At 40.1% G+C, this 14,950-nt stretch overlaps 1 protein-coding gene and 1 long non-coding RNA gene across 2 annotated transcripts; one reads left to right on the top strand and one right to left on the bottom strand.

Moving 5' to 3' along the window:
• Positions 1-2,220: 2,220 nt before the first annotated feature.
• On the bottom strand, positions 2,221-5,423 carry Fabp2 (fatty acid binding protein 2). Its single transcript, XM_046447114.2, has 4 exons — positions 5,219-5,423; positions 3,929-4,101; positions 2,968-3,075; positions 2,221-2,329 (listed from the first exon to the last, which is right to left on the bottom strand). Exons 1-4 carry the CDS (start codon positions 5,283-5,285, stop codon positions 2,279-2,281), a joined length of 399 nt encoding a protein of 132 aa, XP_046303070.1. The 5' UTR covers positions 5,286-5,423; the 3' UTR covers positions 2,221-2,278.
• LOC124094406 (uncharacterized) lies at positions 4,089-13,628 on the top strand. Its single transcript, XR_006852225.2, has 3 exons — positions 4,089-4,313; positions 5,857-5,999; positions 11,362-13,628. It is a non-coding gene; the product is annotated as an uncharacterized LOC124094406 (long non-coding RNA).
• Positions 13,629-14,950: the final 1,322 nt, after the last annotated feature.

Below are 14,950 nucleotides of genomic sequence, written 5' to 3'. Positions count from 1 at the left end.
TGAACATGGGTATTGATTGTAGTCTGTCCTGGATGGCCTTAGGGACGCTTTCTAGGGTCTCATGTTCTTCAAGCTTGTCAGGCCAACTTCTTTCTTGGGCCTTTGCTTTAAGTGCTTCCCCTGCTGGGAATAATCTCCCCAGATATGCCATGGAAATCAGGACTCATGTCAGATACAAGGGGAGGTCGGTCACACAGGTATTATGGGCAACACAAGGACTCCAGCTTTTTCTCTAATGACAAGGAGCCATTGCAGATTTTGTACAGAGAAGTGATATGATCTGACTTAGACCTTTAAGGATTCTCCTGTCTGCTATGGGGTTCAGTAGGGAAGATAGAGGTTGGGAGACTTTTTAGGGGAGACTTGCAGTAATTCAGGTGATGATGGCGGTGTCTTCAATTGAGGTGACAGCAGTGGCCGTAATAAGAGGAAGTTGGATTCTGGAGTTCTGTGTGTGTGTAAATATATTTTAAACTCTTGGTTATAGAAAATTGCAAAAACATACAAGAGTAAGGAAAAGAGGGATGAGTTTCACATTCCTGCCACGTCCCAGTGACCCTGACATCTGTGACTGTCTGGCACCATCCAGCAGCTGCGGGAGTAATCACCTGTGACCAATGGTCTCCCCTAACCCCTCCCACTCTGCCCCCACCTGAGGCTGGGGAAAGTACTTGAAGGAAATCCCAATTCGCACACATTACAACTGAACCTCCAGCTGTTCCCTAGGTGTGCCTGGCTCACTGCTCTGTGGTGCACCTCTGGCTCCTGTTGCTCCCAGCCAAGAACTTGTGCTTCCATCCTGGTGTCTCCAGGGTCCTCTTAAACCATGTTCCTTCCTACCAGCGACAAACTGTGTATTTCTCAAATTCAAACGCCCTGCCCACCAGTTCTTCTGGACGCACTTAGTGTTGCTCCTCGACACAGAGTTCAGCAGTTAGCCAAAGGGCACAGCTGCTCCTGGACACTGGGAGCCCAAGCCCAGCTGTCGTGAAGAGCGCTTAGTGGAGTGGCAGCTGCTGAGCAACAGTAGGCAGATCTCTAATGCTAACAGAGAGTGAAAGGGGATAAGCTGTGAGAGAAGAGAGCCTTCACTGGGCTGGGGAGAGCAGTGACAGTGGCCCTGCCCTCATCTCACAGTTTGACCCGGTGCATTTGCAGTGCAAGTCTTGGTGCCACAGGAGAATTAAGGGATCTTTTTCTTAAGACATTTTTGTTTTGGGGACTGGGGTTGGGGCTCAGTGGTAGAGTGCTCGCCTAGCATGCTTGAGGACTTAGTTCGATCCTCAGCACCACATAAATGTAAAATAAAGATATTGTGTCCACTTAAAACTAAAAAATAGATATTAAAAAAGATGTAAAAAAATTTTTAAAAGGTATTTTTATTTTTAACAGGCTGAGTAATGGATCTGACATACTGGACTAAAATCTAGGACCTACGTTAGTGACCCTAGTCATCATTAGATGAGCTGCTAAGATGCTTGGTGTCTGTCTCCCCACCTGCAGGTGGGAGTGGTGCCTGCCCCCACTTCACATGTGAAGACTAGTGCAGTCAGAGAAGTAATGTGTGCTTCTGGCTCCTGTTGTGCCCAGCAACAGGAATTGAACCCAGGGGAGTTTTACCATTGAGCCAAATTCCCAACCCTTTCTATTTTTCATTTTGTGACAGTGTCTTGCTAAGCTGAATGATCGATATTTACTCTATAAAGATTTTTATGAAGTTATAAAATGAACATATTGATATTTTTTCTTCAGTGCAGTGCTGAGGCTCAAGGCCAGGGTCTTGCAGGTGTGTGGGTGCATTTGCTTTTCTTATTTCTGAGCCTTCTGGTTGAGTATGCATTGCTTTTATAATAAGAGATGCTACCAAGGAAGTTATTCACAACCATTGCAAAATTTTAGAAACCCACACACAGCCTATGTGTTTAGCTTGCCAAATTTGAAAATAAACACAACAAAAACTGTCTACTATTGCACATGTCACATAGCTTTGTTGTTTTAAAGAAGAGCCTATATATATAGAATAGTATTTATTTTTCTGTTTTAAAATATGTTGCATATTATTTTAGAATTCCCATGAATTTCATTGTTAAAGAATATAAAACAAATTAAATCATAAATAGCTTTTACTTGCTTGCTTTGTCAAGGCTGGAAGTACATCAATGTTTGTAGAAGGAATAATTATTCAGAACCTCATGCTTGATGGGCAGAGAAAAGCATCTCTGAATGGGACAGACTTCCAGCATATGTATTCTGGGCGGGCGGTGCCTGAGAACTGTGCTTATTCCTTTTTAAAGATCCTCTTGGCTTCTACTCCTTCATACGTGTAGGTCTGAAAGGTGTCAGCAAGCATTAAAAAATTGCCATTAATATATCTACATTAAGAAATTTTAGTATTATTGTAGATCCGGATGAGTTCATACTATTTTTTCATGTAGTGATAGCGACATTTTATGCAGATGTAGATGTCCACTACAAAACACATTTTGGCTTCTAGTCATTTACATTTTCAGCTAAACTAGGGTTTTATTGTTGTTGTTGTTGTTTGTTTTTTTGTTTTTTGAACAGGAAATTGAACCCAGGGGAGTTTTACAATTGAGCCAAATTCCCAGCCCTTTCTATTTTTCATTTTGTGACAGTGTCTTGCTAAGCTGCTTAGGACTTCCCTAAATTGCTGACTGGCCATGAACTTGCAATTCTCCTGTCTCAGCCTTCCATGTCACTGGGATTACAGGTGTGCATCAGCACATCCAGCTAAACTAGGATTCTTGTATTCAACATATATATAAATTATCTTCAATAACTATGCATAAAAATATCTATTTTTTAAATGCATAAAATATCTATTTTTTAAGATACACAAGAAAAGAAATAACAGTCTGTTAACTAAAGATATAACTCATCAATTTTCAAAAAACATGTAATCATTTTTGTCTTTGGGAAGTAGTTACAGGTCTTTTTACAACTCACCTGGATGAGCTCATCCCCTGTAATTTCTCGGACAGTATTCAGTTCCTTTCCATTGTCTACGCGTTTGAATCTTCCTACAAGTTTATTTCCCTCAAGGCTCCAGGTCCCCTGCATTGTGATGACAAAGTGGCATGTGTTAGATCTTGTGTGTGTCACACATGGTTCTAGTTCTGTAGAGCCACGGTTTCATTAGTGTCCACAACCACGGTTCTGTCACTCTCCCCCAGAGCCAGGCACCAGCCTGGAGCCTCACTGGGGGTCCTGGAGGACCTGTGTGATGCCACCAACTACCATGCTGCCCTCCCTCCACAACCTCCATGGGCCATCTTTGAGGCACAGTTGATAAAACATTCAGCAGTTAAACTGTCATTGCAGATGTATAGAATCTAACTAGAAAAACTCAAAGGCTAAAACAGAGCTTTAAAAAATTGGTTGAAGATGATGACTTCGGAAGTCTTACCATGATCATGAGAGGGTATGTCTCAGTGACTTACACTGCAGCATTAGACCTTCCTCTTGGTTGTTCACTCATTCCTCACTTATTAACTTCTTATTTCAATGTATTTATCAAATGACTATTAGGTGTATGTTACATAACTCTGAAAGCTTTTGTGCTGCCAGTATGGAAATACTGAGCTGATCTGTACACACTCATTCAAAGGACATTTTTCTGAATCCATAAGTGTCAAATGAAGTATGAAGAGGCATATTCACACATGCATAAAGAAATACAACTTCAAATCTGCTTATACAGAATTTTTAAGCACTTTCTTTCCAGAAAGTTCAGTCCAGATTCTTCATAGATGGTTGAATCACTATATTTAAATGCCCTGTCAATGTTGGGCTTCTTCAGTAAATGAAGGAGATATGCATTAATTAAGCCAACCAATGGGACAAAGCAGATACCGTTTCAGTATAGGGTAGAAAAATCAATAATGCACTGCTTATAAAAAGTTCTTACACTGAGTTCAGTTCCATCTGCTAGGCTGTAAGCAAAGGCAGTGCCAAGTTCAAACACAATGTCAATGGTTCGGAAGTTGCTGGACTCTTTGACTGTGAATCTGTTCCCCTCCTGTATGATGACCAGTTTCAGATTGTCATGAGCTGCAAGCTTCCTCTTCACCATGTTGATCCCTGAAAGATAAAGGAGGCCAGAGAAAGTGAGACCAAAGTGCCCAGAAAGCCCTTGATCTTCTGTTTTCTTTTTGTTGTTGTATATTCTGAGGTGGGGAAGAAAACCCCGTCTCACTGCGCAGCCAGTGGCACTCTGCTTGCTTCTGCAGAAGTTCAAGCTCAGGCACGAGAAGACTGACTCAAGCTGCTTTCCCAGACTTCAAAAAAATCAGGTGAAGCACAGAGTCTTAGAAATCTAAGTGCTTCTTCACTTTCATAAGACTAATACACTTTTTGTTTCAGTATTATGCATATCAAACTCGAGAAATGTCAAATGAAGTATGGCAAGGCATATTCACACATGCATGAAGAAATACAACTTTAATTCTGCTTATACAGAATTTTAAAACACTTTCTTTCCATAATTGCTTTTAAAATCTACACTTCATACATCATTGCTTTTGGTGACATTGTGACTGACACAAAAATGTAAAAATTGAAAATTTCATGGTCAAATTCATTATTATATACAATTCTATAAATTTAAACTTGGAATCCCTAAACTGTACAATACAATTGATGCAGATTTTTTATTTTGGGGAATGATAAAAAAACCACCCATCTTACACAGTGTGGGTGCTACTAGGTATTAGCATAGATTTTACAAAACAGTTAAATTAAACTTCTCAAATACATAGTAGCTTTGTGAGGAAATTCCTAAAGTTTTGTAAGTCAGAGCAAAAGAGAATCAAATCTAATTTTTTCAAAGTGATTTTTGAAAGAACTCTTTTCTATGTATTGTTATACTTTATTATATGATTTTTGTTTTCCCATTCCCAAGAATTTAATGTTTTAAAATTTGGATTATCATCACCCACTACCATTTTCTTACTCTATTAAAAAACAAATGTGGGTTTTCAATGATACAGGTATAAGCAGCAGGTCGAGAAGGAAGGAAGCCTTGGTGTCTGTCCTAGAGGAGGGCCCTCAGAGTCTGTCCCCCACTGGTGGGGTGCACGCGCTTCCTGATGCAGGACGCGGGTGTGGCTGTTCCTGTGCTGAGCTGTCAGGCATCTGGATCTCACAGCAGAGAAAGGCCTAGAGAAAGCAGACAGAACCCTGAGGAATGGCTTCCTACCCATTTTTTCCATGAACTCGTCGTAGTTCTCATTCCGGTTCACTTTCCAAGTACCGTCGAATGCCATCGTCTCGGATGTGCTGGCCACAGGCAAGTGGAGATTCAGGCCTGTCTATAGAATTTATTCTGTTTCTTATCTTGGAGCCAACTCCATACTGTGATGTGGAAGTCTAAAGGTCAAGAGATCACTGACTGCTGTGATGACAAACCACTTCAGTTTCTCTTTGCATAATTTCCTTCTATCTTCTGAAGTTCAGCTGATGTTGAGGACGATAAGCAAATCTACTCTGTCTTAGACTACGAAGTCAGGAACATTTAAGAATTCAAATGTGAGCTTTCTGAAGATAGTATTTCTACATATGACCTCAAGGTGTGCAGCATATTAGGCAATTTCAAATAACATGAGAAATTAGACTATTATTCACGTATTCCTTTTTCTAAACAGTAGAAGTTGTCTTGCAAAGTAAGACTGTATGCCAAATACAGTCAAAAAGTTAATGTGGTTGAGACTGAAAATTCAGTTCTTTGTTTTTCTTTATTAAGGTAAGATTCAACAGACTGATTATTTTAGGGATAAAATTCACTGCTTTTAGGGAGCTTTATGCTATTGTGTAACCATCACCATTATTTAATTCCAGAGGATTTCATCGTCCCAGGGAGAAACCACACACAGTGAGAACTCGTTTCTGATTCTCCGTTCCCAGCCCTGCCAGCTTCTCACCCATGTCTGGATTTTGTGGATTGGTCTCTTCTGAACATTTTGTACAAATGGATTCATATGGTAGGTGGCCTTTTATGTTTGAGTTTTCTCATTGGCCACAGTGTTTTCATAGTTTACATATCAGCACTTCTTTTTTTGTTGTTGTTGTTACTAGGGATTTAATTCAGGGGCACTCAACCACTAGCCGCACCCCTAGCCCTAATTTGTATTTTACTTAGAGACAGGGTCTCACTGAATTGCTTAGCACCTTGCTTTCTGCTGAGGCTGGCTTTGAACTCTCCATCCTCCTGCCTTAGCCTCCTGAGCCACTGGGATTACAAGTGCACCTTTGCACCCAGCTAGCACTTCTTTTTTAAAAAGATTTTATTTTATATTTGATTGGCATGTGTAGATTGTGCCTTTTAAAGGGGTTTAGCATGCTAGTTCTCACATGCATACAGTGTGCAGGTCCAGATCCCACCTGCTCCTTCCATCCCCCTACACCACCTTCACCACCTCGAGCACCCATTTCCCACATTCAAGTCAACCTCTTTTGGTTTCCACATGTGAGAGGACATGTGGTACTTGTCTGAAGAGCCATTTTCTAACACGTCTTTTGGCATGGTGTTTAGGGATGCCAGGAGTTTGTATAAATGACCTGGTACTCAGTAAGTACTCATTGTGTTTTAGTTTAGGTTGTGGAAGGTGACAGTCCACTGAGCATAATTTTAAAAAGTAGAAATATAGCTGGATAACAAACTTCCATAAGACAAAAAAGTTAACACCAAACATCTCCCATGTACAAAAAGAACAAAAGCCAGATGTTAGCTCTCTCAGTAATTAAAACCATTCCTCTGTTTTACTTTCCCTCTCTCCATCCCCAAGCGTGGGGTCAGAGCCAAGCCTGGTGTGTGTATGGGGTGAGGATGCAGAGGGTGACTGAAGGTCAGGGAGATCTTTCCACCCTCCACGGCGGTCTTCCAGCCCAGTGCAGGCCTGAACTGGGCAGCAGACCCTCTCGCTGTGTGGGACAGGCTCTTCATTAGTAACTTGTCTGCAGATGTTAGCTACCAAAAAGACATTGTTGTGCCTGAAGGTGCCTGGAGAATATCTTGTTATCTGAGGGCCAGCAGGGAAGCTCTACCCAGAGTGTCACTCAGGTCAAGGGAAGATGTATCGGACAAATTTGAACAGAATGCTGGAGAGATCAAACCATGTTTGAAAATTCTGATTCTGTCTGTTGTGTACCACTCTTTCAGTGAGTCCTACATTTTTTATTTTATCAATAAGTAGATTAAAAACAACTTTCTACTAGCTCCATTATTTCATTTAAAAAAGAAAAGAGATCAGAATACAAACAGGGGTGGGGAGAAAGGCCGTAACAATGCGTTCATAACTGCAACTAAAATTGGCTAAGTTGCTGGGGCAGTGCTGCATGCCTGTAATCCTAGTGATTCACGAGGATGAGGCAGGAGGACTGCAAGTTAGAGGCCAACCTGGCAACTTGGCAAGACACTGCCTCAAAACAAAAAATTAAGAAGACCTGGGTGTAGCTCAGTGGTAGAGAGCCCCCGAGTTCACTCCCCAGTACAACGAAAAAAAAAGAAAAGAAAAAATAAGGCTACACTGTCTTTGCTTTTCTGTCTCTTGCCAAAGACCATGAGACCCTCATAACTGGGGAGGCCTCGACCTAGCTTACTCCTCACTGGACGGCAAGTGGAAGGATGTGTGATTACTCTAAGGCCAAGGCCACAATAATCTCGTGGGTGTCCAATACTCACAGTGGCTTCTGAATTTAGAAGCCTATGGATGATGGATACTTCTCCCCTAGGTCAGAAAAATAGGCGTATCTGGTTTTTGAAATAGAAATATGTTTGGGTAAAAACAAACATGTTTTACAAACAAAATGACTTGAGTTTCAATACTGTAAATCGTAATGCCCATTACTGTGCATAACCATACTTGGTCAGACTGCAGCCTCGCCAGCTTTACTTGCCTTACACGTAAAATGAAAATTATAATAGTGCCGGATAGGTAGGGTTTTACCAGCAAATTGTATAATATACCTATCCAAGCAACTGGTAGACATCAGGTGCTCAATAAGACAGTTTTTCTCAGTCTCTGAGAAAGGAAATCTAATAGCAATACCAATATCTTAAGCATCCCAGGTCTCAAACCACTTCACTATTTTGTGAAGAAAATGTCTGGTGTTTATTAGGAAGTGACCTTAAAGTTATTTAGGTGTTTTGTGACTCACACTAGTGATAACTTGGGACTGGGGTTCCCTTGGATCTGCCTGTTAAGGACAGCATTGTGCCAGCGCACCCTCTGGGAATACATCTTCCCTCTTCGAGCTCATAGCCATTGAGACCAAAGGGCCTAGCTCAAGCAGGGAGTGGGGAGGAGAAAGCAGACGCCCTTCTTGACACTGTCCATCTAATAGCGCCTTCTAGACAGGACCTCGTCTTTCCTCTGTGGCCACTTTAAGCTCCTCAAAAGGAGAATAGGAGCCCTTGAAAACCAATAGCACTTGGACTTACACAAGCTGGCTGATGGAACGGGCATACTAAACTTAGGTCTCCCATGCCTCAGTGGCCATGACCGATTTAAGGTCAGTTTGGAAACCCTGTTATGTCTGTAGAGTGGCATCACCATTTAAAACATTTAATGCCCAGATCACATTTTTAACATTACACTTTCCTTCTCTGGTCCCCCAACTCCGTAACTCCCTGGTTCTTTACACGTAACCTTATTCCACCTAGAAAAGGTCATACAGAACCCATGGGCCAGTATCAACGTCTCCCTAAAGAACTTCCCTGCTGATGATGATATTAAGCCAATCAACTGCGTATGGACTTAGCCCTTCATTCTCTGCCCTGATGACACGATGGTTGAGTCCTGCAGAGAGTAGATGTGGTATGTGCAGGTGGCTGCAGCACCTTTCTCCTCTCCCCTGTTGCAGTCCATATCACCCCCTGAGTGGTCTGAAAGAAGTGCACATCAGCACAAACTTGTTTATTCCCATTTCATTTCTCCAAGGAAAGCTCAAACCCATTCCTCAGCATGGCTTGCAAACGGCTCCTTGTGTGCCATTTCTCTCCATTCCCTATCATGCACTTTAAAACCTAGACATGTTAAATTTCCTGCCATCCCAGCCCCTGAGTGCCCATGCTTCAGTGGATGCAGGGTGCGAGCATGGTCACCGATTCTTCTAGTAAGCCTGACTTGAGCTGCCAAGAGCAGGTGAAGGAACAGCCCTCCGTTTGCAGGGGTAAAGTTCTCAGTGTGGCTCATAAAAGACAAAAACAGTTGATTCATCTTAACCAGAGAAATATCATTATTCCAAAGTCCAGAAACATCAATAGAGAGGGCAAAAGGACGTCAAAAGCTCATCTCAAAGGAATAGCTTCCTAGGGAAGGCATAGATCCTTTATTTTGCCCCATGGTATGGCAGAAGGGAACATTTTTTTCTAGTATTATTTTTCACATATCATAAATGGGAAATGGTATTTAAGGCATTTTTTAATCACCTCAGAATTTATGGATTTATGAATCATGTCGTTTTGTTTTGTTTGGTAGTGAGGATTGAACCCAAGGGTACTCTCCTATTGAGCCATACCCTAAGCCCTTTTATTTATTTTTATGACAGTCCAGTCCCACTGCACCTGATTGAATCCTGTTTTTTGTCCCGAGTTTTTAGCTTTTACATATCAAAGAAAAATGGAGGTGTCTAAGAGAAGGATTGGAGGGACAGAGAGAGAGTAGCAGGAAAGTCTCAAGTTATCTTCTGCCAGACCGCATGTGGTGAACGGGAAGGTGGGACATTCTGAAGTTGGCCAACAAAGTTTACTTCTTTCTCTTTAATAACTAGTTTCTAAATTTGAGCAATATTAAGGTCTTTCTAATTAAATTTTAGATGTCATAAATGATTGACTGGTTTTCTTTCAAAAAGACTCCAACAGCACAGCAACACACCACAGGGTATGTGTCATGTAGAGGTAGCATGGCTTCCTGACTCTCAGTAATGACAGATAGCCATTGAGAGGATTCCCATGTGTCCTATTAGATGATCTTTCCTGAAAGGTTTGTGACTCCTTCTTGGTTGCTGACTTCTATCTCATTTCTCCAAGGAAAGTACAAACCCTAACCCTTAGCATGGCTTGCAAACGGCTCCTCATCCTTTCCATTCGGTTTCATATACTCCAAGATCTAGACATAATAAATTTCCTAAATACAGAGTCTACCCAACAATAGTGGAATCCCTTCAAGCAATATGACAGGAAGCTGCTTGTCTTCTTCCTAATACCATGTAGAAAATAGGGCTTTGAATTATTATAGCTTTCCACTATCATACCCAAACCATTATGTTTCTTCCTATTAAAAAAAAACAAAAAAACCTTTTTCTTTGAGACCACTTCCATTTGGCTGTATCACCTGCCAGCCTATCTCACACTGTTATTGACCATTGGATACCATCAGATAACATTGTTACATACCACTGTTATCTCTCAGTATCTATCATCCACCTCTGTCCAGCATTATCTGCCATCCACCCCTATCACTACTATCACCCCTATCACTATCACTACCTGTCATCACCCCATCTGTCATTATCTGCTACCCAACCCTGTCTATCATTATCCACCATCCATCCCTACCCAGCCTCATTGGCCATCTACCACTGAGAACTCTGGCTCACAGTCATCCTCTCTGCTCTGCCATATTCCTGGTGACGAAAGTCCACATGGATAAGTCACCTGTCATGCTGGCCTCATATTTCTGACCCTACTTGTTTAGTACCTTTACTTCTGTGCTTTATGCATGTAGACCAAGGCTGCGGCCTGTGAGTTTTCGCATTCTAGTGCTTCGATTGTGAATCTGACACACCACTCCCCAATAAGAGCTTTCCATCCTCTCATCTCCTTCACTTTCTTCCACCACCACACTGAGATTTTCAGTCAGTTGCTGTCTCTATTTTCTCTCCAATTGGAGCCCCTTATTGGTGTATTTATATTCTGGATTCAATTGTCGATATTCTTTTGCCAACAGAAAGGTCATCCACACTTTTCCTGAACATCCCTGATTTCTAGTGCCAGCCTAGTCATCGGCTCTGCCAGGCAGGACTTCTCTCTATCTCAATTAGTTTCTTCTGCATTCATAACAAGAGTCGTGTCTTTAATCATTCTGTGACCTCTTAGCCTTGCCCTCAGCAGATGACCTGCATGTGACTTCGTAGGAGGAATAAACCACCAAGTGACAATTTCTTCAATTGTGCCTTCTCAGTTACAAGTTTTCTCTTCTTACTTTCTTTACTCCTACTAATTCTTTCACCCACTTGTTTCACCCACATATTCTTTCCTACTCTTGGGCCAATGTCACGGTTTGACCATCTAATATGTTACTTTTTTTTTTAATTTTTTTAATATTTATTTATTTATTTTAGTTTTTGGCAGACACAACATCTTTGTTTGTATGTGGTGCTGAGGATTGAACCCGGGCCGCACGCATGCCAGGCGACTGCGCTACCGCTTGAGCCACATCCCAGCCCTAATATGTTACTTAATAATGAGCTGTACATCACTGTCTTCTGCATGGTGCCAGTGTCACAGTTTACTCCTTGCCTACTTTGCTTAAGGAACTATATTTTCAAGCTCACCAAGAGAAGTTCAACTGAAGGTGATTGCTCCAAAACTACCTGGTTGACACCAACAACCAGGCTCCAATGAGGAACAGCCAGAGCTGGTACTTATGTTACATCCCTGGACATCTACTCATATATCATACACAGAGGGAAGTCCCAGAACAAAAGAGAGAACACACACAAAAGTAAAAGCATATATAAGATGAAGAGACTCCATTTTAATGATTGCACAAGTCCAAGACCTCTGAAAACATGGAAACAGGAAAACAAATCTTTCCCCCAAATTCACAATCCCCCAACAAAGGATCTCACAGATATTGGAAGTGGATGAAATTCCAGAAAAAGGTAATTTTAAAAACTGATTATTGAAATGCTTAATGAACTAAAAGAAGATCTAAGTAATTAAGGAAGAGAGAAAATAAAGGAGATGAAAGAACATTTCAATAAATAGAGATACTGAAAAGAAATCAATCAAAATTCCTAGAAATGAAAGATATAATACTGCTGAGAGCCACAGCCAAGTCAGAATGATGCATGGCATTTGTACCAGAAGGGAGTGGTTGAGAGGTGATGCCAGCGTGCCATTGAGATGATGATGGTTATGTTAAGCTGTGTATTCAATTGTATATTAGACCCCTGCTGTCCCCCTGGGCCTGCTACTTTGGAGTTCTTGAGCTACTTTGGAGTTCTTGGGAGATTCCTGGAGAGTTTGCATTGGTTGGGGAGGTGCTGGAGGAGGGATTTCTGGTGTGTGGTGTTCCTGAAAGGGCCACGTGGGTGGCGTTCCCGGGAGTTCGGATAATAAAGGGGTTCCTATTTTGAACCCACAAGTGCCTCATGGCGGCTCAGTTATTTTGTGCCCAGCCAGACTGCGGCATTTGGTGGCCCGTGTGGGGGACGCCTGAAGCTTGGGGGTAAGTAAAATTGCTTGCCCCTGAGGAAAGGCGAGAGAATAGGTGACCATTTCAAAAAAAAATGTGTTCTTGTTTTGATTTGTTTTGTATTTGTTTCAAGCTGCCTGTCCCTAGAACTTTCTCAAGCAAACTGGGAAAAATGGTTGGCTCAAGGTTTGAAGTGGTTCGCCCCTGAGGAAGAGATAGAGATAGACCATGAATATACATTTCAAGAAAATAGGAAAATTGAAACAATGATTTTTTGTTCATTTTTGTTTCACTGTGTTTCGGTTTTGTTTTGTGTTATCTTGTTGGGTTGCGTTATCCTTGTAGCACAAATATGGGATTAGAAATTAGTAAAAAACAAACCGAAAGAGTGTTAAGTAAAATGCTAGAGGAAGGAGGCATCCCCAGTAAAACCAAGAGCAGTCAGGGCATACGTTGATACAATACAAAAATGTAGCCCATGGCTTTTTAAGGAGGAGTTGTTGAATATTCCACGAGGAGGAAATGAAGAACAACAATGAAAATCTACAAAGAGAAGAACTACAATAAAGGAAAAACCAACCAAAGGAGAAACCAAGTCAAACTAAATACCAAAATCCCCAAAATGACTGGTAATACAATTCGTGTCTCTTTTAACCCTTTTTGATAAATTTTTACACATAAAAATTTTAACTATAATATTATTTAATTTTTCAGGTTTTTGTTTATTTTGTACTTATTGTTTTCCATTTCTCTTCACAAAGGTATACAAATATTTTCTTTAAAAGTTTTTGCATTTTATACATTATATTTTAATATATAATTAATCTGGTATGTGTATATATAGTGCCTGTGCTATGAGCTAAGGTATATTTTAGTCTCCTATAATTAAAAATCCATTATTCAAGATTCAAGGATGAAAAAGATCAATCAGAGTAAAAATTTTTAATAAGGTATTTAAAAAGGTAAGGGCAAGGTTGAGGGAAACTAACAAATTTTGTGAAGCACCTTTTCTTCCGAAACTTGGAGAGGTAGGAGGTGAAAGAAGAAAGAGCCACTATGAAAACCTTGTAGGAGAAGTCGACCTAACTGAAGTTATTTCCACCAAAAGCATGAAGAAACCCACACTCAGTCTAATAGAGTCTTATAAGGAGAAATAAAACACTTTGCTCTACTCTTGTATATTCTGAATTTATCTCTTTGGTGTCCTTTTTTGACGGAACTCAATAAGAAACCACATAACAGGGGAACTTATCATGCAGCCTGCAGCATATGTCTCACCAAAACGTGAAAGATGGAGAGAGGAGCCAATATGGCAGCCACTGGTTACATGAAACTACTGAGTATTTGAAATGTATATAGTCTGAATTGAGGTGTGCTATGTGTTAAATAGACATTAGATTCCAAAGAATTACTAGAACAAACAAAATGAACATGAAATATCTTATTAACAATTATTTTCTTTGCAAATTATTTTGGTAATCCATTAGGTTAAATGAAAATATATTAAAATTAATTTCTCTATTTGTTTTTAAAAAAGGGAGTAAGTAGAACAAGGTAACATATTCTATATCTTCATTGTAGTATTATGTGTCCATATTTATATGTTGTCATTTTTTATATCTGTGTTATTAAAATTCATATAACTATAAAACTAAATAGGGCAAATCGTACCATATAAAACTATATCTCAACAAACATGACTTTAAAAAGAAATCTAGTTCAAACAGTATTGGACACGTACTAACCACCTGGTAAGTAATGGCCATTATTATGATTCATTAAAATAATCAGCATCAAGCTGTTACTTAGTGGGGTAGGGAGGGGAAGCATGGGAGGAGTAGACGAACTCTAGATGGGGCAAAGGGGCTGGAAGGGAAAGGAGGGGGAAGGGGGTTAGAAATGATGGTGGAATGTGATGGACATCATTATCCAAAATACACTATAAAGACTGAATGGTGTGAATATACTTTGTATACAACCAGAGATATGAAAAATTGTGCTCTATATATGCAATGTGAATTGTAACACATTCCATTGTCATATATAACAAATCAGAACAAAAAAATTTTAAAATTTTTTAAAAAATTACCTCTTGCTGTGGAATTCCAGATAGACCCCAATACAATCATACTGGTTGATTTCAACACACTTTTATCACCAATATATAGGTCATCCAAACCTAAAACCAATAAAGGTATTTTGACTTAAATAATACTATAAATCAAATGCACCTAATAGACATCTACAGCATATTTCATCTCAAAGCAGCTCTATTTATCTTCTTTTCATCAGGTTATGGAAATTTTTCAAAAATAAAACATATTCTAGGTCATAAGTAAGTCTTAGTGAATACAAAAAAAAAGATATAATCTTGTATATCCTGTTGGACCATCATGGAATGAAACTGGAAGTGAACAGCAAGAAAAATAATAGAAATCACATAAAACATGGAGATTGAACAGTAGTGTTTTAGACAAAGAATGGATCGTAAAAGAAATGAGAGATAAAAA

The sequence above is a fragment of the Marmota monax genome, unplaced genomic scaffold, assembly GCF_021218885.2.
Source record: "Marmota monax isolate L192 unplaced genomic scaffold, Marmota_monax_Labrador192_F-V1.1 WCK01_AAM20220418_F8-fsc00400, whole genome shotgun sequence".
Classification (NCBI taxonomy): Eukaryota; Metazoa; Chordata; class Mammalia; order Rodentia; family Sciuridae; genus Marmota; species Marmota monax.
This window is presented reverse-complemented; position numbering and strand designations above follow the sequence as displayed.